The sequence below is a fragment of the Triturus cristatus genome, chromosome 4_2, assembly GCF_964204655.1.
Source record: "Triturus cristatus chromosome 4_2, aTriCri1.1, whole genome shotgun sequence".
Taxonomy (NCBI): Eukaryota; Metazoa; Chordata; class Amphibia; order Caudata; family Salamandridae; genus Triturus; species Triturus cristatus.
In genome coordinates this window covers 416234926-416260931 of record NC_140586.1, presented here as the reverse complement: position 1 = coordinate 416260931, position 26006 = coordinate 416234926, and the positions used below count along the sequence as shown (strand labels likewise).

The window sequence follows — 26006 nt, the reverse complement described above, 5'->3', positions numbered from 1 at the left end:
GGTTGGCACTCCCCCCAGGCTATAGTATGTATCAACTTAATCGATCTATCAAGCGTGGGGGAGGTACTGCACTAATTCTTAGGGAGCCTTTTTCATGCAGTTTTAAGAAGGAGGATATCCCTGACTGCGAAAGTGCTTTTTTTAAAATCACTCTTAACCATAACTTCACGGTTTCGGAGTTGCTTATCTACTGCCCTCCAGGGCCATCTAATATATTTAGGGAAGCTCTAGCGAATAGGGTCACCGTATTAGCTAGTAAAGCAGCAAATTTCACTACTTTGGGTGATTTAAATCTTCATTTGGAAGACAGCGGCAAAACGGACATTGCCTGCTTCCTAACCAATTTAGAGGCTTGTCAATTAATACAATGTGTGACCGATAGCACTCATGTGGCCGGCCATTTGTTGGACCCCATATTCTCTAATCTGGGCTCTCTAACAATGTCACCTCCGGTTCCTTTGGTCTGGTCTGACCATTTCCTGGTTTCCTTCTCCCTTCAGCTGCCAGGGAAACCGGCTTTGAACTTCTCTCGCTCTGTGATGAAACGTCCTTGGCTTAAACTGGATGTTAGTCAACTCTCAGATTTATTGTTAAGTTCAAAACCACAGTTCCCGCCAAACATAGAGGCAGCTGATTCTCTTTTCCAGGATTGGCTGACTCTAGCATTAGATACCAGCATTCCCGCAAAACTTAGTTCAAAGAAGAAACAAGGGCCATCTAATCCGTGGTTTAATGAAACCTTGGTGATAGCTAAAAAGGTCTGTAAGCAATTGGAGCGAACTTGGAGGCGTGCCTATGATTGGAAAGCTAAAAATACATATCGTGATGCAATCAAGTCATATCATAGGCTGATCTGGAAAGCAAGAGCCGATTATATTGCTGCCAAAATTTTGGAGAGTAAAAAACCCCCTAAAATGATTTTCTCCCTTCTCAGAAAGATGCAACACTATAATGTGAAAGTAGATCCCCCAGTTTCCTCCAATGCTCAGTGCGACAAACTTGCAGATTTCTTTGTGCGCAAGGTGGAGACTATCTATAATAACTGTCCAACTGGCAGTTGCTATTTAGCTAGGGTCAACACTGATCAAATAGCCGAGGTTGAGGATAAGTTAGTCACTCCTGAACTAACACTGTGCACTTTCCCTCCTCTTACGCTGTCTGGGACGGAATCACTCTGTTGCAATAATAAATCAGGCTCCCCAGCCGATCCTCTGAGACCAGACCAACTTTGTTTAGTTTACATCATTGCCTGTAACATGGAAACATGCAAAAGTTATTCCGCTTCTAAAGAAACCTTCTCTGGAGCCCTCGGACCCTGGTAATTTTCATCTGATCTCCCAACTTCCTTTTCTAGCCAAAGCTACCGAATCCTATGTAAATACTGTTTTGGCTGAATTTGTAGAGCAGAATAAAATCCTTGACCCCTCACAAAACGGCTTTCGCCCCCGCTACAGCACCGAGTCGGCACTGCTGGCTGTGACTGAGGATATTCGGGTCAGCCCAGATGTTGGGAACTCAGCGGCCTTGATTCTGCTAGATTTAAGTGCCGCCTTCGACACTGTTTCACATGACATCCTTTTTGGCAGGCTGCATGATATCGGGGTCAGGGGGCTGGCCTTGACCTGGTTCCGTTCCTTTTTTGGAAAGCAGAACTTTTCAAGTTTGCTGTACCACCTTACCACTCACAGGTGCACACCATAAAGCACGGGGTCCCTCAGGGCTCGATATTGAGCCCTGCACTGTTCAACATTTATGTTCAACCCCTAGCAATGGTTGCCAAAAGTAGAGGGATGTCATTGGTGTCTTATGCCGATGACACCCAGTTAGTCATCTCCTTTTAAAAAAACTGCAAAAACAACCTCTTTAAATTTAAAAAGGATCTGTTAGCGATCTCAGATTGGATGACAAACAATTGCTTGCAGCTCAATGCTGCCAAGTCAGAAATCCTAGTGCTGGGGAGAGACAGTGCTCTCTGGTCAGAACAGTGGTGGCCGGATAAACTCAAACCAGCGCCACTGCCCAAAGAGGCGGTTAAGAATCTGGGCTTCTGGATTGATAGGGATCTTTCATTTGATACACAATCTAAAGTCCTCGCAGGAGTCTGTTTCGGACTTCTGAGGGCATTGAAACCCCTGCCTGGATATTTTGAACCAAAAATCCGCCAAACCATTATCCAGGCCACAATATTATCCAGGTTGGACTATGGCAACTCCCTTTATTTGGGCGTCAATAAATCGTGTATCCTACGCCTCCAACTAATTCAGAATGCCGCGGCTCGGGCTTTGTTTGCACTTCCCAAGTCGTGCTCTGTATCCAATCTTTTACCAAAGTTGCATTGGCTGCCTATAGCCAAAATTCAGTTTAAGTCCTTGTGTTTAGCCCACAAAATTCTGACACAACAAGGCCCTCCGATCTTAATGGACCTGTTAGTCCAGTACATCCCGAATCGCCCCCTTCGCTCTTCCAATTCGGGATTGGCTTGTATTCCTCGTTTTCAAAGAGTCAGAGCTGATGGACGTTCTTTTAAGGTCCAGGTGGCCCATCTTTGCAATTCCCTCACGATTTCTGTCAGAGGTCTCCAGAATCATATGATCTTTAGAAAGGGTTTAAAGACCTGGCTCTTCCCGGCGTAACTGGTCTGTTTTGGTTGGAGCATTCTTTGGCACCTGTTCTTTGGGAAGCTCTGGGACGCCCCGTTCCTGGGGCAGCTATGCGCTGTATGAATCCAAAAAACAAAACAAACAAACAAACAACTTTCAATACCACATAGCGCTCTTGAGATTGTGACCAGTCACCCATTGTACTTGTAGCTATACTGTTAGAAATGGGGGTCTCTAGTTGGCAGTGGTAGGTACCTTTGACCAAATATGGACCCTTGCTTCTAGATAGGGTAAGGGGGAAACACACTGTAAATAACCCCTGCTCACACCCTTGGTAGCTTGGCACAAGCAGACAGGCTTCAAGGCAATGTGTAAATTATTTGTACCAACACTCACAGTAACACAGTGAAACACCACAAATGGACACCACGCAGGTTTAGAAAAATAAAGTTCTTTATCTAAGTTATGCAAGACCAAAATGACAAAACTCCAACATACATGATTAAGCTTTTCTTAGAAATGTTCTTGGTAAGGTTTTTGTAAAAAATAAATTGGCAGAGTCTGTATTTCGCAGATGTTACAAAGAGAACCTGAATTTGAATTCCTTCAAGCGAATATAATGGGATCAAAAGAACAGTCTCAGGATTAAAACAAGCCACTTGCAAGGATTGTATCTTCCTTTCTTTAGTAATCGTTTTGTTATTAGCACCAGTCACTCATCACCGATGCGCGGTGCCCTCCTTGTTATAACAAAACCACTCTGCTACCCCGATGCTGACTCCGTGGTAAAGGGGCTATGAAAACCTGCCCCCGGTTGCCCTCTGAGCAAGAGAGAATACGTGTGACCGGTCCCTGGTATTGCAGGTCTGGCCCGACAGCTCCCTGCAGGCACACAACCCACCCAGGCAGCGACACAAGCAGCGGCTCGGGACTGCAGCCCAGTGTTACCTGGGAGGTTGCTCTCTCTCCCGCGTTGTTGGCTTCCCGCTGGTGATTCCTTCTATTGCGGCGGGGCGTTATCAGGAGAGCTCTGGTTGCCAGGCGACGCTTCAGACTCACGCAGGTCACAGCGCGGCTCCCTTTTCTTCACTGGTGATCTTGGGCGGTCGACTCGGGTCGCTGGCGGTGACGGCACCCACAAGATTACGGCTCACATCGGCGGCGTGGTCACACGTAGCACTGTGGGGCTCTCGCTGCCGGTCCCACGAAGGTCACGGTTCAAGCAGAGCTGGGTGCAGGCACACGAACACAGCGTTGCGGCACGCCAGTTCTCACGAGGCTCTTCGTGCAGGCAGGGCTGTGTGTTGATGAATGCACACAGCGTCTAACTTAGGAATGTTCCCGGCGCCTGATTACCACTGCAGCTTTTCAGAGGTCACCAGCTGTACACAGACACACGCATACTGCTTCGCAGAGACGATTTTTGGGGAAACTTTGATATGCCTGAGTTCCCACAACAGGAGGCCAGCTCTCCTCAGGCCCTTGGAGGTTTCCTTTTCAGTAGAGGACACAGCTCACAGCAAAAGTCCTTCTCCCTCTCTTGGCAGAATAGCAACTGCAAGTCAGCCCCAGAACACACAGCAAGGGCAGTCTTTCTTCTCAGTTTCTCGCGATCTTCTCCTTGGCAAAGGTTCTTCTTACTTCCAAGATGATCTAAATTACAGGGGTTTCAGCTCTCATATTTATACCCCAAAAGTCTTTGTTCTCTATGTGTAAGGGGTCCTGGACCCAGTCCAAACCAGTTCTGGGTGCACTCTGACAGTGCACAACTTCTTCCTTTGTGAATGTGGGCCAGGGTCTTCAGACACACCGCAGGAGGTGGAGCCAGTCATTTGTGGAAGGCAGGCACAGCGCTAGTCATTGACAGGTACTACTCCTCCCACCACTCCAAATGCAGATTGGCCTATTCAGCCCAGGCTGACTCACCCAGACTCCTGGAGCCACCCCAGTCCCTGTCACTCCAAAGCCAGACAGTCAATCCACAACCAGGCAGAGGCACACAGAAAGGCTGAACAAGAAAATAGCCACTTTCTAAAAGTGGTATTTTGAAACACAGAATTTATAAACCATCCTTACTAAAAGATGTGTTATTAAATTCTGAGTTCAGGGATACCAGACTTCAATTTTCTATCTCACTCCAATGGGAAGATATGCAAGTAAAATGTTACACATTTTCCCCACTCTGTCCTATAGGCATGATAGCCTTTCAATAGTGAAAAACAACATTGGCAGTATTTCACTTTCAGGACATGGTAGACACACCAGTACATGTCCTGCCTTTTAAATACACTGTACCATGCCCATGGGGGGTACCTTGGGCCTACCATAGGGGTGTCCGAAGGGTAAGTCCTGGCAAGTGGGTACACTGGCCAGGTCAAAATGGCAGTTAGCAAACTGCGTGCAGGCACTGCGTTGGCAGGCCTGAAACATCTCTTTGGGGCTACTCATGTGGGTGGCACAATCACTGCTGCAGGCCCACTATTAGCATTTGACTTACCAGCCCTGGCACATGTAGTGCACTTTACTAGGGACCTACTGGTAAACAAATATGTCAGTCAGGGAGAACCAATCACAATATCAATTTATACAGGGAGCACTTGCACTTTGACACTGATCAGCAGTGGCAAAGTGCCCAAAGCATCTAAGCCAGCAAAATGAAATCCAGCACAGCATCAAAAACATAGGAAGTAGAGGCAAAAAGTCAGCGAAAACCACGCCAAGGATGCCAGGTCTAACATATACGAAGAAGGGCACCGAAATATTAAGTGTAGGGACCATAAATGTGTGAGTTCAGAGACTCTATTCAATAAAGGAGTCTTTATGCATGCTTCTATGTGATGTCACTTTGTGAGGTCATGTAATTGTGAAACTATTGGTAACTGGGATTGAAGTGACACCCTGGTAGGACGTCAATTAATTTTACTCAATTTACACTTTATAGTGAAATAATGTGATACTTTCCATATACATGGATTAATATAAGAAAATTTCAAAATGGCGCCTGATGGCTAGGATTTAGGTAATGTCACACCAATCTAGTCAAGCGTTCACACTTCGTCGACCATGTGAAATGATTGTGGAGCTTATTCAGAAGAGATGAAAATAACATATCTTTCAGTGGCATCGGAGACTACACTGGTTTGTGGACACTACTACACATCAGACAGATATTAGGAGACTGCACTGAATGTCACATATTAAGTGAGTGAATTTGTGGGGTTATTTTGACATGCTGTGACTATAATTTGTTCCCATGTGCACTCATGTGTAAAGTCTGTAATAAAGAATGAACACAATGCATTATTACAACATTATGTGTCAGTGAATGTTATGTTTAAATAGAAGTGTACAATGTCAGCCTTAAACATTAATATTATGTGTTCTAAACATTTTATCAGACTCATGTGTACATGAATTGATCTAGGGAGCAGTGAGACACGTTAGATGTTTTAATTTCACAAGGCCATTAAGCACCATGTTTTTTGGGTGTTGGGACACGTTTTGGTATACTGTTTATTCTGTGAGTATCAATCTTACCTCTTTTAGTTAAAAAAATACATCAAATGGAAAAGCAATTTTGATATCCGATTTAATGTAAAGGGTATTCTGTGATATTCTGGCACTCTGGGCCATTCTGTATATATACTTAAGAATATCGTATATACTGAATTAAAAGATTTATTAAATTTAAAGAAAATCACTGAATGATCTTAAAGGGAGTAATAAAATTTCGATGTAGTCTCTCAACCCAATTCATGTGGAGTTGAAATTTCTTCTTTATACAGAAAATATCAAAACATTGCCACCACCTACAGATAATGCAACTTTACATTGCTTGTAACACCCTTGGAGATTAAAGATGTGTTTTGCACATTAATAGGCTTACATCCCTTTTTTTAGAGGTACCTGAGACCAGCTTTCCTCACCAACCATTCTTTTCTATAGAGACATTTCTCTCAAGGCTATGTAATTCTTCTATTAGAAAACATGATCGATAATATGTTCCCTCTAAACTCTTGCTACAAGGACCGCTTTAAAGAGAGTTGAGTCACATAAACGTTCAAAGCAATTTCCAGGAAGGTTGGAGTGGAGGACAGCCAGTGACAAGAGAACAGCTAGAAGCTGTGGACACGTAAGGTGCCACTAGTGAGATCTCCCATTCATCTGAACTAGCATAGGTTCTATGGTAGTCCAGCCAATAACCAGTGGCTTCCCGATCAATCAAGAAATTCTGAGCATCACAAAAACCACAACAGCATAACACTGGGCTTTCCCTCAAATGCAGAACAGGTAACCTAAGGTGCCAATCTTGTACTTTGGAAATTTCACTGCAAAGAGCCTTTTAAATCACTGATACTGAGCATCAGGCAATCACTCCTAACTGAGCAGGGGTGCTAATTACTTTTCAACTATCTTGTTGAGTGGTTAACCCTGCTTGAATTGCTAATGATTTCTCTTCTTGTTTCTTTCACACATTAGTTGTATCTATTAGAATTACCGCCCACACACTCTCTGAGTAGCTGTGTGCTTTATAAGCCTTTTTCTTTAAAGAGAGTTGAGTCACATAAACGTTCAAAGCAATTTCCAGGAAGGTTGGAGTGGAGGACAGCCAGTGACAAGAGAACAGCTAGAAGCTGTGGACACGTAAGGTGCCACTAGTGAGATCTCCCATTCATCTGAACTAGCATAGGTTCTATGGTAGTCCAGCCAATAACCAGTGGCTTCCCGATCAATCAAGAAATTCTGAGCATCACAAAAACCACAACAGCATAACACTGGGCTTTCCCTCAAATGCAGAACAGGTAACCTAAGGTGCCAATCTTGTACTTTGGAAATTTCACTGCAAAGAGCCTTTTAAATCACTGATACTGAGCATCAGGCAATCACTCCTAACTGGGCAGGGGTGCTAATTACTTTTCAACTATCTTGTTGAGTGGTTAACCCTGCTTGAATTGCTAATGATTTCTCTTCTTGTTTCTTTCACACATTAGTTGTATCTATTAGAATTACCACCCACACACTCTCTGAGTAGCTGTGTGCTTTATAAGCCTTTTTTCATTCATTAATTCTTATTTGCCTGTGCAACAGCCCTAATATTTGGATATGTGCATAGGTGAGAGACAAATGCTCACCCTATCAGTCAGTAAGGATTGAACATCTGAGATTCTGTGATGTTCATTGATTTTTTAGTTGATTTTTTTTACTAAGTCTTTTTATTGAATTTTTAAATTCAAACAGAGTCTTCAATAGAATCATCAATTACAAGTGGCAGACATTTAGTTGCATTACATTGCTGGAATATTGCTATCTTGGGTTTTCTGAGTGTTTGGTTGTGTGGTGTCTTGTGTGAACCGGATGAAGATATACTGGGTCCATGTTCGCTGTCTCTAATTCTAGGGCTCCGTTGATGGGTGTCTCTTCTGTAAATACTGAGTATGAATGCTATATCAAACTAGAGGTATAACTCGGGGAGTGTAGTTGGGGGTAGGCGTTATGCTGGTTTTTGTCTGTCGCCCTTAAAGGGCCTTGCTGCATTTGGGCTCTGAGTTGCTATTGTAGTATTTGAAGAGATGAACTGTGTCCTGCGGGGGTGAGGACTGAATAGTCTCTGTGTGAGAATGTTTGGGAGGGGGGGGAAGGACAGCTATGGGACTCTCGGGTATATTCATGTTTAAGGCGGCGAGGATCAAGGGGTCTGATGCTGCTGGGGTGGTTCTATGGGATATGGTTGGTGTCTTTGTTCAAAATTTTGGAGGAGCATTGCCCATTGCAAGGAGACATGTGCCCCGTGCCTCTTTGAGACTGATTGCGTCTATCTCCGCTGCACCCCATTTTATGACAGCTCCTCTCCAGGCCTCCATCGGAGGACCTGTAGGTGCGTGCCAGTGCATTGTAATGCTTCATTTTGCTAGGAGCAGGGCTAACAATGTAAATTGTGTTTCTGTTTTTCTACCTTTCCTGCACCTAATAATTCTTAATGCGCAGGCCTCCCATGTGTTAAGGCCCGTGAGGAAGGTGGCTCCTTGTATTGCGTTGTGTATTTCCGTCCAGTGGGGCTGCAAAGTAGGACAGGTCCAAAACAAATGTATAAATGTGGCACTAGGCAGGTGGCAGTGTGGGCAACCAAATTGTGTCATGGGGTAGAATCGTGGGAGCCTTGCTGGTGTCAAGTACGCCTGATGTAATATATTGAACTGGATGCAGTTAAAGCGTTAGTTGTGTGAGTGGCGTGGCTGCAAGCTCCAGGATGGATCTATAGATCCAGGTAATGAAGTGACGCCCTGTGCCCATGTTTAATATCGTGTGAAGTGTTGGGTGTGTCTTGGGTTCCCCCTCTGCTAGATTCCAGGTCTGTTTACAGTCTGAAACAATTTGTCTATGTAGGGGAAGTTGTCCAGCTGGAAGTCTACTCCCTTCTATCATGCTTTCAAATGAAATAAGGTGTCCATCCACAAATAGGGACTCCAACTCCTTAAGTCAATATTCTGTCCAGACGACGAACATATTGGGACGTGTAGTGGCCACAGCGTGGTGGAAGGCCCACCAGTGGCAACTGTGGGGAGTAAAGTGGCGTATTGCGGGATAGGCGATGGATTCGCTGCATGCAGGACCTGGCTACCGCCACCTGAATGGGGCGGGTTGGGTCCAGTCTGGTACCTGGAAGAAGCAGACGATGCACTGCTGGAATCGTCAGGGGGCCCATGTCCGAGCTCATTTCCTCCAAGTGGCATCTGGCCTTCCAGCGTGACAGCCATTGGAGTTGTGCTGCGAGGAAGTAGGCTTCAAAAGACAGGGCGCCCGATCCACCTAGGTTCCTTGGCAACTGTAGCGTCACCAGGGCTACCCTTGGGTGTCCTTACCCCCAAATCAGAGATGTTATCAGGGAGTTGAGCTTGCGAAAAAAGGCTTGTGGGGGAATAACTGGTACATTTGTGAAGTGGTAGAGGAGGCGGAGCACTATCACAATTTTCGATAAGGCCAGCCTTCCTATTGAGGCCAGGGGCAGAGTGCGCCAAAAGTTGATTTGGGTCCTAATGCCTCTCAGTGTTCTACAGTGGTTGCCCTCAAAAAAGTCCTTCGGGGAATGGTATAGTCTGATTCCTAGGTACCTTGGGGCGTCTCCTTTCCACGCTACTCTAACCGACCGAACGCATATTTCTCACGGGGGATGTCTAGGTGGAGAGGATATATATCGGATTTTGCCCAATTGAATTTCAGCCCACTGCCTTCCCAAAGTCGGCCAGTGTGGCCCAGAGGGCAGCTAGGTCCATGGTGATATTCCGTATGTATATTAATAGATCGTCCGCATATAGGGTGCGGTCTGCTAATGGGATGCCCCAGTGTTCACCTCCCACGCGGAGCCGGATTAGTAGTGGTTTTATTTCAAGGGAAGAAAGGAGGGGGGACAGCGGGCACCCCTGGCACGTTCCGCGTGTCACCTGAAAGGGAGCTGAGCTGTGTCGGCCAATGCGGACCCGGGATGCTAGTCCCGTGTACAGTAGTCTGGTGTATGCCTTGAGTTTGGGACCGACCCCCACCCGCCGCAGCACGGTGAATTAATACTACCATGCTAGGGTGTCAAAAGATTTTTCCAAGTCCAAAATAAAGAATGCAGCATTTGGGAATGGGCCCGCACCCCGTCCTGGACATGGAAAAGTCTGCAGATGGTCTGGGAAGTATTTCTCCCGGGTATGAACCCACATTGGTCGAGGTGTGTTTGGCCGGGGAGCATCCCTCTCCGCTAGGATCTTGCCTAAGATTTTGCAATCCGATGACAGTAATGTGATTGGTCGGTATGAAGATTGTAATAGGGGGTCTCGGTCAGGTTTAGGAAACGTCACTAGTATGGATTTGCACATGGACTTAGGGAGTTCCCCAGTTTTTAATGCCGTGTTAATTACTATTTTGAGTCTCGGGGCTAACTGGGAGGAGAATGTGCTGTGATATTCTAGCGGTAGGCCATCCTGGCCTGGTGCTTTATTTCTGGCTTGGTTATGGAATGCGTTTTTTATATCTGTCGATGTGATCTGCTCATCTAGAGAAGTCTTATCTGAGGCGGCTAGTTGTGACATGGCGATGGGGTTTAGGATCTTGTCTATGTATTCCGATCTGTCTGGTGTTGGCGCGTAATATTCATGAAAGGCCTGCAGAATCTCTGTTTGTGTCTAAGTGATGATACCTGCCGAGTTCGTTATGCTAGTGAGTCCCGGTTTTGCCAGATTAGCCAGGCCAACAACGTCCCGGCTCGATCGCCCTCTCTATGTGTTCTGACAGTGTTAGCACTGAAGTTGTATCTGCTTCCACTTATTTGGTCTTTGCCTCTGTTGGCTGTGTTAGGGGTATCACACCAGGGTCGACAGTTTCGCTAATTGGGACTCCGTCGTCTGTTCGGATGTCTTTCGCACCACGGTGATTTGAAGGATACAGGCTCCTCTTATGAGAACCTTGAAGCCGTCCCATTCTAATGATCTAGATGATGTTGCGTATTCATTTTCGGTGAAGTCGTTTTGGATGCTTTCCCTCTGTTCATGTCTGAATACCGGATCTTCAAAGCAATCTTGTGGCAGTCGCCACGTGGGGATCGGTGTTAGGGGTGGGCACCATTGGAGAGTTACCACATGTGCGTCATGGTCCGAGAGTATTCTGCCTAGATAGTCCACATTTTTAATCATGGTGAGAAGTATAGGTGTAAATAAGAATCGGTCTAGTTGCACTCATAGATTGTGGGGGATGGAGTCGAAGGAATAGAGTTTGATTGTCGGATGCGTTTGTCTCCAGGCATCTGTTAGTGGCCACTGGTTCGTCCATGTGCAGAAGCGGGCTGTTTGCATGTGGACGGGGGAAGTCGGGATGGGGGGTGGGACTTGTCCAGGGAGAAGTCTAGCATACCATTGTAATCTCCTCCCAGGATCCATGGTGTGGCTATAAATTGGGCCAAGACCTTAAATAAGGTCTCCCAGAACTTTGTTTATTCCGTATTGGGAGCATAGATACTGTTGATTAGCACTGGTTGGCCACCTAATAGGTCTTCCAAAGTGCAGACCTTCCCTCTATGTCTACTCTTCTACAGTTCTCTCAAAAGGGGGGGATCCTGGCCTGAGCCATATCAGTGTCCCTCGTGTGAATGCTGAATATGTGGTGGCACAAAAAGTGCCCCTCCAGCATCTCTGGAGTTTGTTGAGTTTCTCCCTCGTGAGATGGGTTTCCTGCAGTAATACGATCTGCACTTGTTGGCACTTGATGTATGCGTGGAAAGCGTATCTTTTCCATGCAGTGTGTATTCCACGGATATTTAAAGTGAGAAACTTAATTTCTGTTGTGGGTATCACGGGGGTGTATGGGTCCCGTGGGGGAGGGGGAAAGCTGGAGGGTCATGACTGAGGGACCCCCATTAGGAATGCCTGCACCAAGTACATGGCCAGTGTATCTTGCTGATTGAAGTTGCCCTGTGTTCGAGGAGGGGTATGAGGTTGGGACAGAGTGCCTGATAGAACTATAACTGTAATGGGGTGAAGCCCCAATGCTGGGGATCTGCTGCAACTGACAGTACATCCACACTGGTACAAAACATGTACCCTCTAGTGTATCGTGGGGGGGTTGGCCCGCGTGTGGTTCCAGGGCTCCTTTATGGGGGAGGAATGGGCCCTATAGGTCTGCTTGGATAACTGATCGGGGCTTTGGGTGTGGGCGGGAAGGTGTCATGGTCGTTGATAGAGAGTATTGGACCCATTTCTCACGGAGGAGTCTTTTTACTTGCAGGAAAGATGATCTTTGTTGCTGTATCGCTCTGGAGTAATCGGGGAAGAGCATGACCTGTTTGTATTCCACTGTGATGAGGCCGTTTTGTCAGGCAGCTCGCTGTATAGGGTCTCCGTAGCAGACGGAAGTGGAGGAGTTTGACCAGTAGAGGCTGCGGGAGGGAGCCCGGAGGTGGTTGCCTTGCCGGGACGAGGTGCGCTCTCTCCACTGAGAAGATAGCTGTCAGCACCGCTTGAGGCGTGAATGACCCGAACCAGGTTTCTGTGTATTTGACGAGGTCTTTCCTCTCCACCCCCTCTGGCAGATTCAGTATTCAGAGGTTGCTTCGCCTAAAGCGTCTCTCTAGGCCATATGTCTTCTCCTCGAGCAGCGCAACCCTGGCCTGAAGGTCTCTCATGGAGTCTTGTTGTACTTTTGCCAGGGGCTTCAGTGTGGACAGGGCCTTTTCTCCATCTGCTACTTTGTCCGCTAATTTCCCGTGGTCATCTCAAAGCAGATTTAGATTGGTAGTGAGGGTATCAAAGCGCTCCTCCATAGTGACTCGTGAATGTTCTATGGCTTCCAATACTCTATCGAGTTTATCCAACATAGTGGTACTGAGAGCGGATTCCGTTGTCTAGTGGTGATTTTCGGAGGTTGGAGACTGGTTCCGGGTCAGGGGGTTGGGGCCCTCCTGCAGTCTGTTGTCTTCCCATGCCTGTGTGTGGGAGGGGGGGCTGACTACTAGTGACTATAGCTGGGCGTCTCAGTGCCTCTGTATGATTCTGGTATTAAGGGGGGCGGTTTGGGTGGTTCTCAACTCCCCTGTGATTGTTGGTAAGTCTCTTTAACTTTCCAGGACTGGGAAGACCGTTTGTTCTGGTGATTCTAGGTGTGGGAGTCCCTTCACTCTGTGGTTTCATTTCATGGACCTCTCCGGTAAGCTGTCAGTCCCGTATGTGCTTGTCTCCTCCCAGGCATGTGTGAGGGGTTGCCTCCCATCGTAACTTGGCATTTTAGGGGGGCGGGTTGAATGCACATTGGTTCATTACTCTCGCTTGATGGTGACTGTTGAGTGCCCCCCACTAGGGTACAACGCCAACAGGTCGGACCAGCCTTGTGGTCGTGTGCCAAGACCAGAGAACGATGGCCACCTGGTCTGCCCTTTTTTTGTTCCTCCCTCGGTATCAGCCGTTTATGACATCCATGGGGTTTTTGTCCTAGGACTTTGGTGTCTTGCCTCTGGCGAACGTTAATCCATCCCACTCATGTCAATCCCCATGCTGCTCTCATGCTTGAGAGCAGCGTGGGGATTGGATGGAGAGTCCATGATTCTGTCCCAGGGACTGCTGGGACCATAACAGAGAAGCGCGAGGTGGACGACAGCATCATGTAAGTCTTTTATTTAGAAAAAAATATTTTTAACCACCTTGCTGCGTGCTCCACCACCCTGCGCTCCCCTTGGGCCCCTCCACCTGCCCCACTACTTCTTATCTGTGTCGATCGCCACTGGTGCCATGTAGGTAAAAGGCAGGACATGCGCTTCATTGTGTGGCATGTCCTGGTAGTAGCAAACAACCTATTTGGTTTCTCACTGCTGTGAGGTCTGCTCCTCTCATAGATTTGTGTTTGGAATTCCCCGATATGTTTTTCAGTGTTAATTTCTGATCTGAAAGGAGTAGCGTTGCCATGTTTGGTATGTTTGGAATAATGGTGATAAATCCTACGTATTAGAGAAGGTAGATTTTTTGTTACTATTTTGGAAATGCCACTTTTAGAAAGTGGGCATTTCTATGTGCTTATGACTCTTTGTGCTTTGCAGCCTGATTCCAATCAACATCTGGTTTAGACTGACAGGGGCCTGTTTGTGCAATTACTCTAAAAAGGCACACAGAGGGAGCTGGGGTGTTCTTTGCATATCCTGATGGATCAGGCTGATGGGTCTTCCTGAGCTAGAGTGGTGGGAGGAGTTGTCACTGACACCTGAATAGGGCTGTGCCTGTCCTCTCACAGTGCTGTCTCCACCACCCTGTAGTGTATCTGGAGCCAGGGCTGGGATTGAATGGTGGTGTTGAGCACTTCTAAGATTCTTTTGAAGTTATCTCCACATCAAAGACATTCTGAGTATAATTACAGTGGCCCTGACCCCATACTTTAAGACACTGTGCGAGACTTATAACCTATACACTGCTGGCTCTACAGACTGCCAGAAGGAAACGTTATGCTGTCAGGAGGAACTACCATTGGACTCCCCTGTTTGTTGTGCGGACCTGTGGCCTGCTGGACTGCAAGAAGGACTGCCACTTTGCTTAAGAACTCAAATGTGCTGGCCTGCTGCTTTTCCCTGCCTTAGTGCCAGAGTGCTATCAAGGGGCTTGCTTGCAGCCCCCCTCCCTGTCATTTGGAATCCCTGGGCACAAAAAGATTTCGGACTGAAACCAGCCGTGGGACTCGTGAGTGTAGCATGGGCTTTGTGAAGAATACAATGCACAGAGAGTGCTGTTACTGGCTTCAAGCAGCACTTGGCCAGAGCTGTTGTGTGCTCCTGGTTTCTACAATCCAGTGCAAGGTGAGCACTGCTCAGTTTCCTGATTTGTGAAATAGTGCATGTGGAGTGCTTAGTTTGCTTTGTTTGATCCAAAAGTGTGGGCTTGCAGTTGTGGACTCTGTGAAGTGTGTAGTAAGCCACAGCACTAACTCTCAGTGCAGCCCCTTAAAACTGCTTTACCTGGGCACAAAGGGCGGGCCAAGTCTGCAAGGATCCGGTTGACAGCCCAAAAACTTAGATGCAAAGTGGCAACTGAGCATGGGCGCAAGAGGCAGAGAAAGGTCTCCAGTGCACTCCCTCTGTGGGAGCAACATTGTGATCCTTTGAGTAAACAGGGAAACCTTAAAACTGGTGACACGGACAATGTGCTCGAGGCCTGCCACCCTGCGGCATCCACCTTCCCCCGCACTGCCCCAAGGAGTGTTGATGGAAACGCAGTCCCTGAGGTTTATCCAACCCACAGAGTAGGCAGTCGGTGAGTGGGGGCCCAAGGGAAGCAGTGACGCCATCCCTCTCTCCCTTCACGGGTGGCACTGCCTCTTTTTTAACTCAGAGGAAGCGACTCAGGTAGTCACTGAGGGCTCTGGCTCCCTGTGTATGGGACTTTGTCTGTGCATACATGGCGGACCAGGAGAGGTCTCCCCGCTCGCACCCACAGTGTGTGTGTATCCTCCTGTGTGCTTGGGACATACTGTGGGGCTTCCTGCCTGATCTTCACTTGCCACATTCAGGAAAGCTCTGTGGGTGTTTTCACATAAATTGCAGGATTACCTATAGTGGCACGCAGGGCTCCTGCAGCCTACGTGGTATGCCTACCTACAACCATTGCACTGGGGCTCACAAAAATTACAGTAACCCTGCTAATAGGGGCACAAAGGTTCCTATGCCTACACTGGCTTGTTACTGAGATGTTATGGCGATATTTCATGATTTATGTCCAACTGGTGTTACCTGGTAATTTATGTATTCTGTTCCTAACCAAACTGCTGCATTTTTAGGCTGTGATGTTTTCTAATGTATGTTGTTTGATCTTTGCACTGTCAGGATAGAAGTATTATTTCAGGATGGTCATTGTATGCGCAGTAATGGTATTTTTCTAACGCATACATCTTAGTCTTATTGCACTAACTGTGTTGTTTTGACAATTGCCTAGTTGGTAAAGTGGTTATTGTTTTGTGTTGTTTTTGCCTAAATTATGTGCACAATATAGAGTATTTTTATATAATCCTGTTTGGTGTATGTATTGTGTCACTGGTGTGTGTATGTGTTGTACAAACACTTTACACATTGCCTTTGGGAGAAGCCTAACTGCTCTTACAAGCTACAAAGGGAGTGAGCAGGGGTTATCTTGGGTGGGTAACCTCATCAGAGTGGTGGGTTCTGCCTGGCTTAGGCGCATACTCTAGCGAACTAGAAACCTCATTACTAACAATCACTATCTCTGCATTCAAAGAATCATGGGAACAACCTTTAAAGTGTGCAAAAAAAGCTTTATCGACAACAGAGAGTCCCTCCCATAAACTAACCAAGAATCCAGCTCTGGTTCCCTTTTCATTTATTTTACACCAATGAAAGACCAATTGTTGTGGAATTTAATGCACAACACTATTAAACCCAGAACAATCAAGATTAACACTGTTACACTGCAGTCAACCACAGTTACAGACACTGATCATGCTATGAATGAAGGTGAAAAGTGAAAACCAGGTTGACAGTGTCAGAGTCTAAGCTGCTGTTTCTCTAACAGTTAATGCATTATGGAAATATGAAAAAGTGTCAGATTCAACTAAGTATCTAAAATTAAAGCAGTGATGTATGTAAGTGTGTATCAATGTTAGTAAATTACCAAGGTCAGGCTCTCGGAGATTGATTTCCCACTTGAAAGGACACGTTGAACGTCAATGTTGCCAGCTGAAGTCAAGACACAGCCATAAATGTCATCATTTCCCTGAAAGACAAAATATTTCCCATTATGGCATATAATCAGGGGGCGCGTGAGAGAGGGTCAAGATGGTTTATGTAAATCTAGGATCATAGATAATTGAATTTAACAAGTCAGACATGGTGAAAGAAGTTAAGGAGTTATGGTCATTTGTTTGATCAACAGAACTATACTTGTATTATGTGAGAGCTTACATCAATCACAAGCATTGCACAACAATTTGGTGTAGAGCTATTTTTTCTGAATTTAGCATAAACAGTACCCCTCGGTATATCAGATGACAATTAATTGCAGATATTCAGAAACACTGCAAACCCAGCACGAGAACGCCTTATTTAATCTTGTTGAACTATTGTGCAGTGGCGTAACAATGGAGGGCGTTCCGCCCTGGGCGGAACGAGTTTTGGGGGGGCGGCCTGTCCCTCATCGCGGACAGCAAACGCAGGAATCACCAGAGCCCCCCCACTCTAACCTCCGGCCGGCGGAGGAATCACCAGCAACCCCACGCCGACATGCAGCCACTGCGGGGCGGCTAACACATGGGGCGCAACGGACTTCAAAAGGTATAGGTGCTCTACTGCTATTATGTTCTTACAGTTGCTCGTGCAGTTGCAGTTATTGAGGGCTGGAAACTGCAATGGCTATGAATGTAAAGCGAAATCCCTACACACGATACATTTAATTCCTTGTTATTAAACCTGACATCCTTAGATGATAGTCCTCAAACCTTTCACCTTCACCCATCCTGTTTAGCTGAATTCGTTTTTGTTGGCGTTAGGATCCTTCCCATTTACCATCAACTCCCTTAATTATGGCTAAATTAACTTACACCCAATTGACACATTTAATATACTTATAAATCCCTAGTAAAGGGGTACTACAGGTACGCATTGACTATATATTAAATGGTACCAGTGGGCCAGCAGCACATATTATCCTACCCACTTAAGTAGCCTTTAAAACATGCCTCAGGCCTGCCATTGTAGCCTGAATGTGAAGTTTTAAACTGCCATTTCGTCCTGGCAAAATAAACTGGTTTGTCAGATCTTAACCTTCCTTTTTATAAAATATAAATCACCCCAGGGGTAAGCCCAAAGCAGCCCATAGGGGCGGGTGCAGTGTATTTAAAAAGCTAGAATTGTACTTTTACATTTTACATGCCCTGGTAGGGAAAAACTCATACATTTGTTTTTCACTATTGTGAGGTCATTGGCTTACCTTATTACATTTAATAAGTGGTTTTGAGCCACAATTTTCTTGTCCTAACCATCTGGTCCTTGGAGCCTGTTTTCTGGGTCAAATGACTAGCTGCAGTTGGCCTTTGTGTATTCCTCACAGACAGCATCACAATAGAGCATCTGGATGTTGGCAGGATGGGCCATTCTAACGTGATGGAGGAGTGGAGGTGTCCCAACCAAACGTGCACTCAGAAGCACCAGCTTAGCCCACACACAAGCCTAGTGTGCCCCTAGACTTCACACTAGCCTATTGTGCCCCTCGACAGACAGTGCAGGGAGACAGGAAATTCCAGACACCTCGGTAGGGGGAAACTCCAGAAGCCTTTGCCACTTTAAAGTGGGCACCAGGTATAAATATGGGACCCTCAGACCCTCTCTTTAGTTAACTCCTGAACCTGTGTATACTACAGAAGAAGGTCTGCCCTTCTGCTGGAGCCTGCTGTGCTGTCTGAAAAGCAAGACCGGACCAGTTCATACCAGGCTACAGTCATTCCAAGGGTCAGATGACTGATCTCCCAATCTGAGTTACAGGGACACAACAAGCTCCAGAGTTCTCCCTGCAACAGCTCAACTGACCTGTTGAACTGGACCTGACTGAGCCCTGCTGGCTTCTGCTGGAGTGAGTGCCTGATCCCCTGGGGGTGCACATCAAGTCCTGGACCCTGGGTGTGGCATTAGTTGAGCTCCTCCTAAAAGAAAAGATGAAATCCTGAAGTATTGGTCTCTTCGCAACTGCGCTGAAATTGCGCCTGTTCGCACCATGATCTTGCTGCCCATGCCGTCTGCTAACAGGAAGCTCCGGTAAAGCGAAGTCTTTGCCTTACAGTGACATCCAGTGATGACTGGGAATGCTCAATATGTACTTCATGCTACAGCATCGATAGCCCCCGGTGTCTGCCAACCTAAATCCTCAACAACAACTATCCATGGCACCCAACAGGATCTTCCTGATATAGAGACAACAGTCCGCGGTGCCTGGCCTGCTCTTTGCACTACAGCGAAAACCTTTTGCGGCATTCTCGCTGCTCCTCACGGCTTCCTCCACTGTGAATGGAACTCTTCATGCTGGCTTTAGAAGGGAACTTTTGCAGTTGGACAAACCTGGTCCCTGTATACGCCCAGCGTTCTATTGCAGTCAGGCTGAAACTGTGACTTTCACCCGGTCTCCCAAGAATATTCATAAGTGCCGCTTTGTACTTTTAGGTGCTATACATATCTTCAATCTTTGAAATTGCATATCTCCAGTTCTACCAATTGTATTTTTGTTGTGAAATAAATAATTACATTTTACTCTACCTTTCTAAATTGGAGTGTTATTTTTTGTGTGTGTTGTGGTTTCACTTAATTACAGTTTTTTGTGCTGCATAAATACTTAACACATTGCGTCTTAGTTAGTGCCCAGCTACCAGAGGGTTAGGAACAGGTTCATTTAGTGACTTTTGTGGTTTACTATGCAGGAGATGGTGGCAGTTGCTTGACCAGGGCTCACACCCCAGTCAACCAACAACCAAATTTCTCACAGCTTTTACATGAACCTTCAGCTGCATTAGTTTCTATAACTGGTGACATCTCGTACTGGATTATTACAAAGGTCTGCCTGATGTGGTGAAATCTGTCTCTTATCACAGCGGGTGATTGGATGTGAACATGGGTGATTGAAGGTTCATTCGCAAGCATGTTTGAAAAAGCAGCCTAGATGAACATTGGAGCGGTCCATTCCAAGTGATCCTGACCACCAACAGTGCAGTCAAATGTCCTGGGTGCCTCAATGAATCCACACTGCTCATATAAAGAGAGTAAGAGTAGCAAACACAGTGGAGGAGTTAAAAACTGATTATCCCAATGATTAGTCTGCTGAAAAAACCACATTCAAACTCAGATTTGCAGCGTGTATGCAGAGGGGTGGGACATTGTTCTATAACTGGTAAAGGTCAAACATAATGTCGGAAAGATCAAGCGGAAAGTCAAAGAGAACAGTTTCATGTGAGCAAATGTTCGGATGAAGAGACTGAAACTTCTGAAGTCCAGTTACAAAGTGGTCAGAGTGACAGCAAGAAGAGGGATTCTCTGATCTAAGCAATGCCAAGTTTCAATTGAAAATCTGAGTTGAAAAAACCCCTTCTGGGAGGAGAAAAATTGCTGTGAGAAGAGCTAAAATAGAGAATCTGAGTTAAGTGTTAGTTCAAGTTTGAATCAAGGTCTTGAGGGAGAAAGAGACCTAGAGTCTGTTGCTGACGAATTACCCAGAAAAAGAACTTGCAAATGAAAACACTGTGAATCATTAGAAAAAGATCCAAAGAAATATTTGAATTGGGAAACTGATGAGTGCCAAAAGACTAATTAGAAAAAGAGTTCCCAATCAGAAATATGCTTCATCAGATTGGGTGTAACAACAACTCACTCTGTGTTATGCCCACTCAGATGAAGAGACAGTGCCAGAAGAAAATACTGATGAAGCAACTGTCAGAAGATGATACTGATTAATATAATTATTTTCAAATGTGTGCTATTGTGTTTTTGAAAAATGATCAGATCTAGAGAAGAAGATACTGAATAAGATCCTCCCTGAGGGGATAAAAAGACTTTTGAAACACTGAATTGTTTATGAAAATCAACTTGTTCAGACAAGAGAACATTGCATAGAGAAAGAATACATACAAAGACTGATAATTCAGAGACTGATACATTTTGATGACGGTGATTTTGACATTTTATTTTTTCCTTTCTACAGGCACTAGGAAGGGAATATTTATTTTTATTATAAACTAAAAGAAGAAAGTATTTTTTGCCACAGAATTTTGTTTATAGTCCCTAACATGAATTTAGGAAACAGCAGATGCTTTAAAATTGAAGGATTGACTCTTTTAACAATTATATTATTAGTATTAGTTGGCATGTTGGTGTGTTACTGATTCCTGTGGGAAAGGTTTCATAACACATATCTAGTGTAGTCACATGTAGGCCTAGTCATAAAGAGATTAAGCAAGTAGTTTCTTTACATGAAAAGCATTTATTTATTGGTTTTAGAGAAAATGTGTATATTAAAATTATTAAAAATATATATTGAAATTACAAATCTTCGCAGATGCTATGTATGCATTTTCCTTCCTACATTCAGCCGGTGAAGGAGCCACCTATCCCCAAGTAGAGTTTTCATATTCACTCTCTTTAAGAGTGTTTGTAGCTTTTTTTAAACATTTCTGACGGATTATAGTGTGAATTAGGATAAATTACTTATTAGTGAGAATAATGAGCAAATTAAGTATGGTAAGTATTTGAGAGAGGTTGCACAAACAAGCACCAATATTAACATGGAAGAATTAATTTGTATTTACTAAGTACTGAAAAACGTAATTTCATTAATGAAAAGAATAAAAGCGGTATAAATGTGGTGAGAAATTTGGAACAGCAAAATATTTTTTTAGATGAAATTAGGGAAGAAGACATGTTTAGGATTTCAGGGTTCCATCGAAGATTAAAGATGGAGCAAGAAAGAAAAGGTGAGATGTGTCTAGTAAGGAATAGTTAACTTGAAGGAGAGGGAGTAGATTTTGTTGTGAGAGTATATGTTATTAAACCTATGAGGTTAGAAGAGATCTTTTGTTTGAAGACAAACCTGTTATGAGTTATTTTTAATATGTTTTTATTGTCTTTGTGTAAGGTCTGCTTATTTCAAACTACCAACAAATTAGGTGGGTTCATGCTACTATGTTTTCCATAGGATTTATCATCTAGAAGAATTGGTAGAGGAACATGGTTTGAGGAGAATGACAAGGGATTTTGGACATGTAGTTATGGGTGTTTTAAGGGTTATTATTCCTCCTATGGGAATAGCTTTAAATGATGTCATGATTAGAAAACTATCTAGAGTTGCAGATGGACTTGCTGTAGATACTGAAGGGTCCTTTAAAGTAGCAAATGCAGAGCAATAGTGATGCAGAACTGTCTCACATTAAATATATTCTTGGTGAAGGAGGGCGGTGTCTGTAGAGTAATAAAGGCAAAGAAGTGCTGCTCATACATACTGGACTTTAGTGGCTTTAGTGGAGTGATTGACTCTTACATTTCTAACATACCTATTTGTCCTTATGAGAGTAGGCCACTAGAAGAACCAGGTTAGTGAGAAACTATAGGCTCTTGGATAAACAAAATCGAGAGGTTGTGGAAAGGTAGCTGAGTGGTTAAGTAGTTTTGGTTGGGGGAGTCTCACAAGATGTGCTAACACCAATAATAATAATAATGATTTGAGCAATTTCCCTATTTTTCTCATTAAAACGAATAAAAGGTATGGTTAGACGGTATACCTGAAATATTAAGAATAAAAGTAAAAAGAATAATTCTTTGAGGAAAAGAAAATGTTTGGCGATCTTTGAAGTAGACAATTAAGGAGTCAGAGTCTTCCAACAGATAAGGGAGATGGAGGATGTTCAATTAACTAAGAAGAGGAAGACTTCAAAAGACAACTGGGTGATTAATAAGTTTACTAATTGGGTTTAAGTGATAATTTAAAAATAATTAGAGGGGGTACTATTGTGCATATGTGCAAAGTAGGGTGAAAATTATCTTTGAAGTTTGAAGGTTTTAATAATGTAGAGAGTCATAACAGATGAATTGATAATGTAGCACTTGAAACGAGTTTACTGAGTCTCTTAGAAATGTCATTAATACCGTGAAGTAGTTATGACACATTTTCATATGAGACGCCATTTGCTTTGACGTGGATGCAGTTTCATATGTTTTGTTCATCTTGCTCCTGGTTATTTTCCCCTCCCAGTCAGTGTCTAGCTGCAAACCATCTCTCCTCTTCTTTTTGCAGAGCATCAAGGGAATGACTCATTTGATTCCCAATTGAACTGTTGTGTTATGAAGTGTGTATTGGGAATGAAGCACCCATCGTGTACCTAAAGAAGCATATTCAAGGACTTCACAGTCATTGTTTGAGAAATGTTTTATTTTCTACTATCTCCAGAGTGCGGTTGTTGAGAGTATAGGTGGAAGATTTCTCTTAACTAAACAAATGGTTAGCGTTAAAGTTTTAAAATGTTACATTGGTGTATCTGCTTTGCCAATGCGAACCTAATCATGATCATGGTATGCTGAATTTGCAGAATCTTTTAATAGAATATGTGATTTGTGTATTGAAAAGTTAGGACTGAGGGGTTCTTTTCACTCCTTTAATTTTTCAGGGGGTTGTTCATTTAGTTTTTCCCTGGGTATGTTTCCATGGTGCGTTTTGCTGCTGCTGGGTAAATTTTCATTTTCCAGTTGAGACGTAGTCTATTTGTTTAGACCTTTCTTATGTGGATGCTGTCAGTACTCTTTAGGAGTGTGACTTTCGGGGTTTGTCTAAATTTGACTAATTAGTTAGGATTTATGATTCTGTAGTTCTGTATTCGAGCTTTCATAGCCTTTTCATGCATTTTTCCCTGTATCACATTTACTAAAATGTCTGTAATAAATATGTTTTTGCCTTATTTTTTATCTAAAACTCAGTTATTAGTGTTTTCTCATTTATTCTGTTTTACTCTGCTGAAATGTAGGAGTGTAGTCTCATAGCTAGATCTATTGGAGATTTCGGAGCAGAATAAATTGGGTAAGAACTAAGTTCAAAACATTGGGGTTTAGATGATTGTTGGGGTTCGGCTCCCACAAAGCTTACCACTAATCCTCAACTGGGGGAAAGCTACCTTTGTGATCCCTGGGCTGAGCACAATTCTTGAAACATATGTAAACACCTTTATTCCTTCTTGGAAACACATTCCATCCTGCACTCTACACAGACAGGGTTTAGACCAGGTAACAGTACCGAGACAGGCCTCTTAGTGGCAACTAGAGAGCTTAGGTAGATCCTGGATCAAGGCGGCTCAGCAGTAATGATCTTGCTGGATCTGAGTGCTGCCTTTGACATGGTTTGCCACCCAGTTCTGATTCAGAGAATAAAGGAGGCAGACATAAATTGGACTGCTCTCAAATGGCTAAACAACTTTCTAGAGCTGAGAAGCTGCCAAGTTCAGGAGGACTCCTCCTTCTCTACCATCTATGCATTAAATTGTGGAGTACCCCAGGGATCCTCGGTGAGTTCCACCCTTTTTAACGTGTGTATACGCCCACTGGCAGAAATTGTACAAACTTATGGGTTTGCTCTGGTTTCATACGCAGATGACACTCAGATTGTCGTCTCCCTCTCTACAGACATCAAGAACCCCTCACAGCAGCGGAATGCATGCCTAAGGCATGTTACAAACTGGATGTCAGATAGTCATCTAAAACTGAAGGGAGATAAAACAGAGGTATTGGTTGTAGCAAAAAATCCTTCCCTCTTGAATGAAGTCAGCTAGCCAAGTGAGTAGGATTGCTTCCTGCACCAGCTCTATCAGTAAAGAGCAGTGAAGAGCTTAGGATTTTGGATCGATGAAAGGCTGTCTGTGGAAGTCCAGGCCAAAAGGTTGCCAGCATATTGCTTCAGTTTTCTTTGCGCCTTAAGAAAGTTGTTGAGTTGGCTTCCGATACAGCTGCTCAGAATAGAAGTTCAGGGTCTTATCAACTCATGTTTAGACTACGGGAACTCCCTTTACTCAGGTAGTTCCAATTATGTTTCCAACCAATTGCAGGTAATACAGAACTCAGCAGCACATACGCTATTTAAAATCCCTAAGCGCACCTCAGCTGCTCCTACTTTGGCAGCACTTCATTGACTACCAATCCAGAAGAGAATACATTTTAAGTCTCTCTGCCTGGTCCACCGAGCTGTACACAGAAAAGTACTGCAGCCCATTCAATGTCTTATAACTCCCTGCCTCCTCGAACAAACCTTACGTTCCGAGGGTCAGAATATTCTTCGAGTTCCCAGGATCAGGAAAACATGAGGTTGTGGAAGAGTCTTTACATTTCTAGCTCCCACGTGTTGAAATGAGCTCCCTTTGCACATTTGACAGGAGAAATCAGACATTTCCTTTAGGAAGCTATTGAAAACCTACCTATTCTAGTTATTTATAGATATTCTTAACCAGAACAGAGGTCATTACCAGTGCTAGGAGGCCCATTGGGTAGCCATTTGCTATATATAGTCCAGAAAATAGAAATTGGTTATGGCAACAGTTTTGGCAATGCTTGCACTGTTTTTAAAATACATATCTGTAGGGCTAGAAATATATAATTCATTTGGCATTTTATGTATTAAGAAAAAGTTAATTTAGAAGTTAACTCACATTCTTTATATATTTTTTTGGGGATGAGGGACCGAAAGCTGGCAGCACTCGCATTGGTTAGCAACAGGAGATTTACTTACTAAGGTTAAAATTGCTCACATGATGCTTCGACACCGTAACTGTGTATTCTACTATGCTGTCTGAGACTGTATGACATTATGCCACGTATGCTTATGATATTGTATCATGTTTCGTTGTTTATTTGATTGGTTGTGTAAAATCAATAAAAAACAGATATAAAAAAAAAAAAAAAAAAAACTCACATTCTTTATACTAAAGTTAAAGAAATGTTTTCCTGAAAAGGTTTTTATTTCTGCCACATGAACTGGGGCTACCAAACCAGTTAAGGAAGTCCAGCATATCCAGCAGTGACTGTCAATAGATTTCTGCTAGTCCACAGCTCTGCCAAGAAAGGTTTGAAGTTCTGTCAATATGTGCTCAGCCTGAGGGACAATGGACTATCAGTGTAACAGTCCCTGTTCTGAGGCCACCAGGTGCAGGACAAGCATATATGATTATCAGAGCTGTCAAATACCTGTGAGGGGAGAAAAGAAATTTGAGGCAGCTGTCCCACAAAATGACATACAGGGGCACCTCATATTCACACTCACATATCAAAGGTAGGTCTAAGTCGAAAATGGTCATTGATGGATGCCTTCTCACTTACACCCTGGCTCTTTTCTCCCAGGAGGGAATAGATTGAGCCTCCGTTGGGAGGGATACGTTTGAATA

General features: G+C 44.3%; 1 protein-coding gene across 2 annotated transcripts in view; it reads right to left on the bottom strand.

Moving 5' to 3' along the window:
• Positions 1 to 26006, bottom strand: part of LOC146834490 (ferric reductase 1-like) — a 439656-nt gene that overhangs the window by 195175 nt on the left and 218475 nt on the right. For both annotated transcript variants that reach the window (XR_014960631.1, XM_085601878.1), the window contains exon 9: positions 16733 to 16834. Coding sequence is in view for 1 of the 2 variants with exons in the window: in XM_085601878.1 (XP_085458004.1) it covers positions 16733 to 16834 (102 nt within the window). In the remaining variant the exon portion in view is untranslated. The remainder of the gene's footprint in view (positions 1 to 16732; positions 16835 to 26006) is intronic.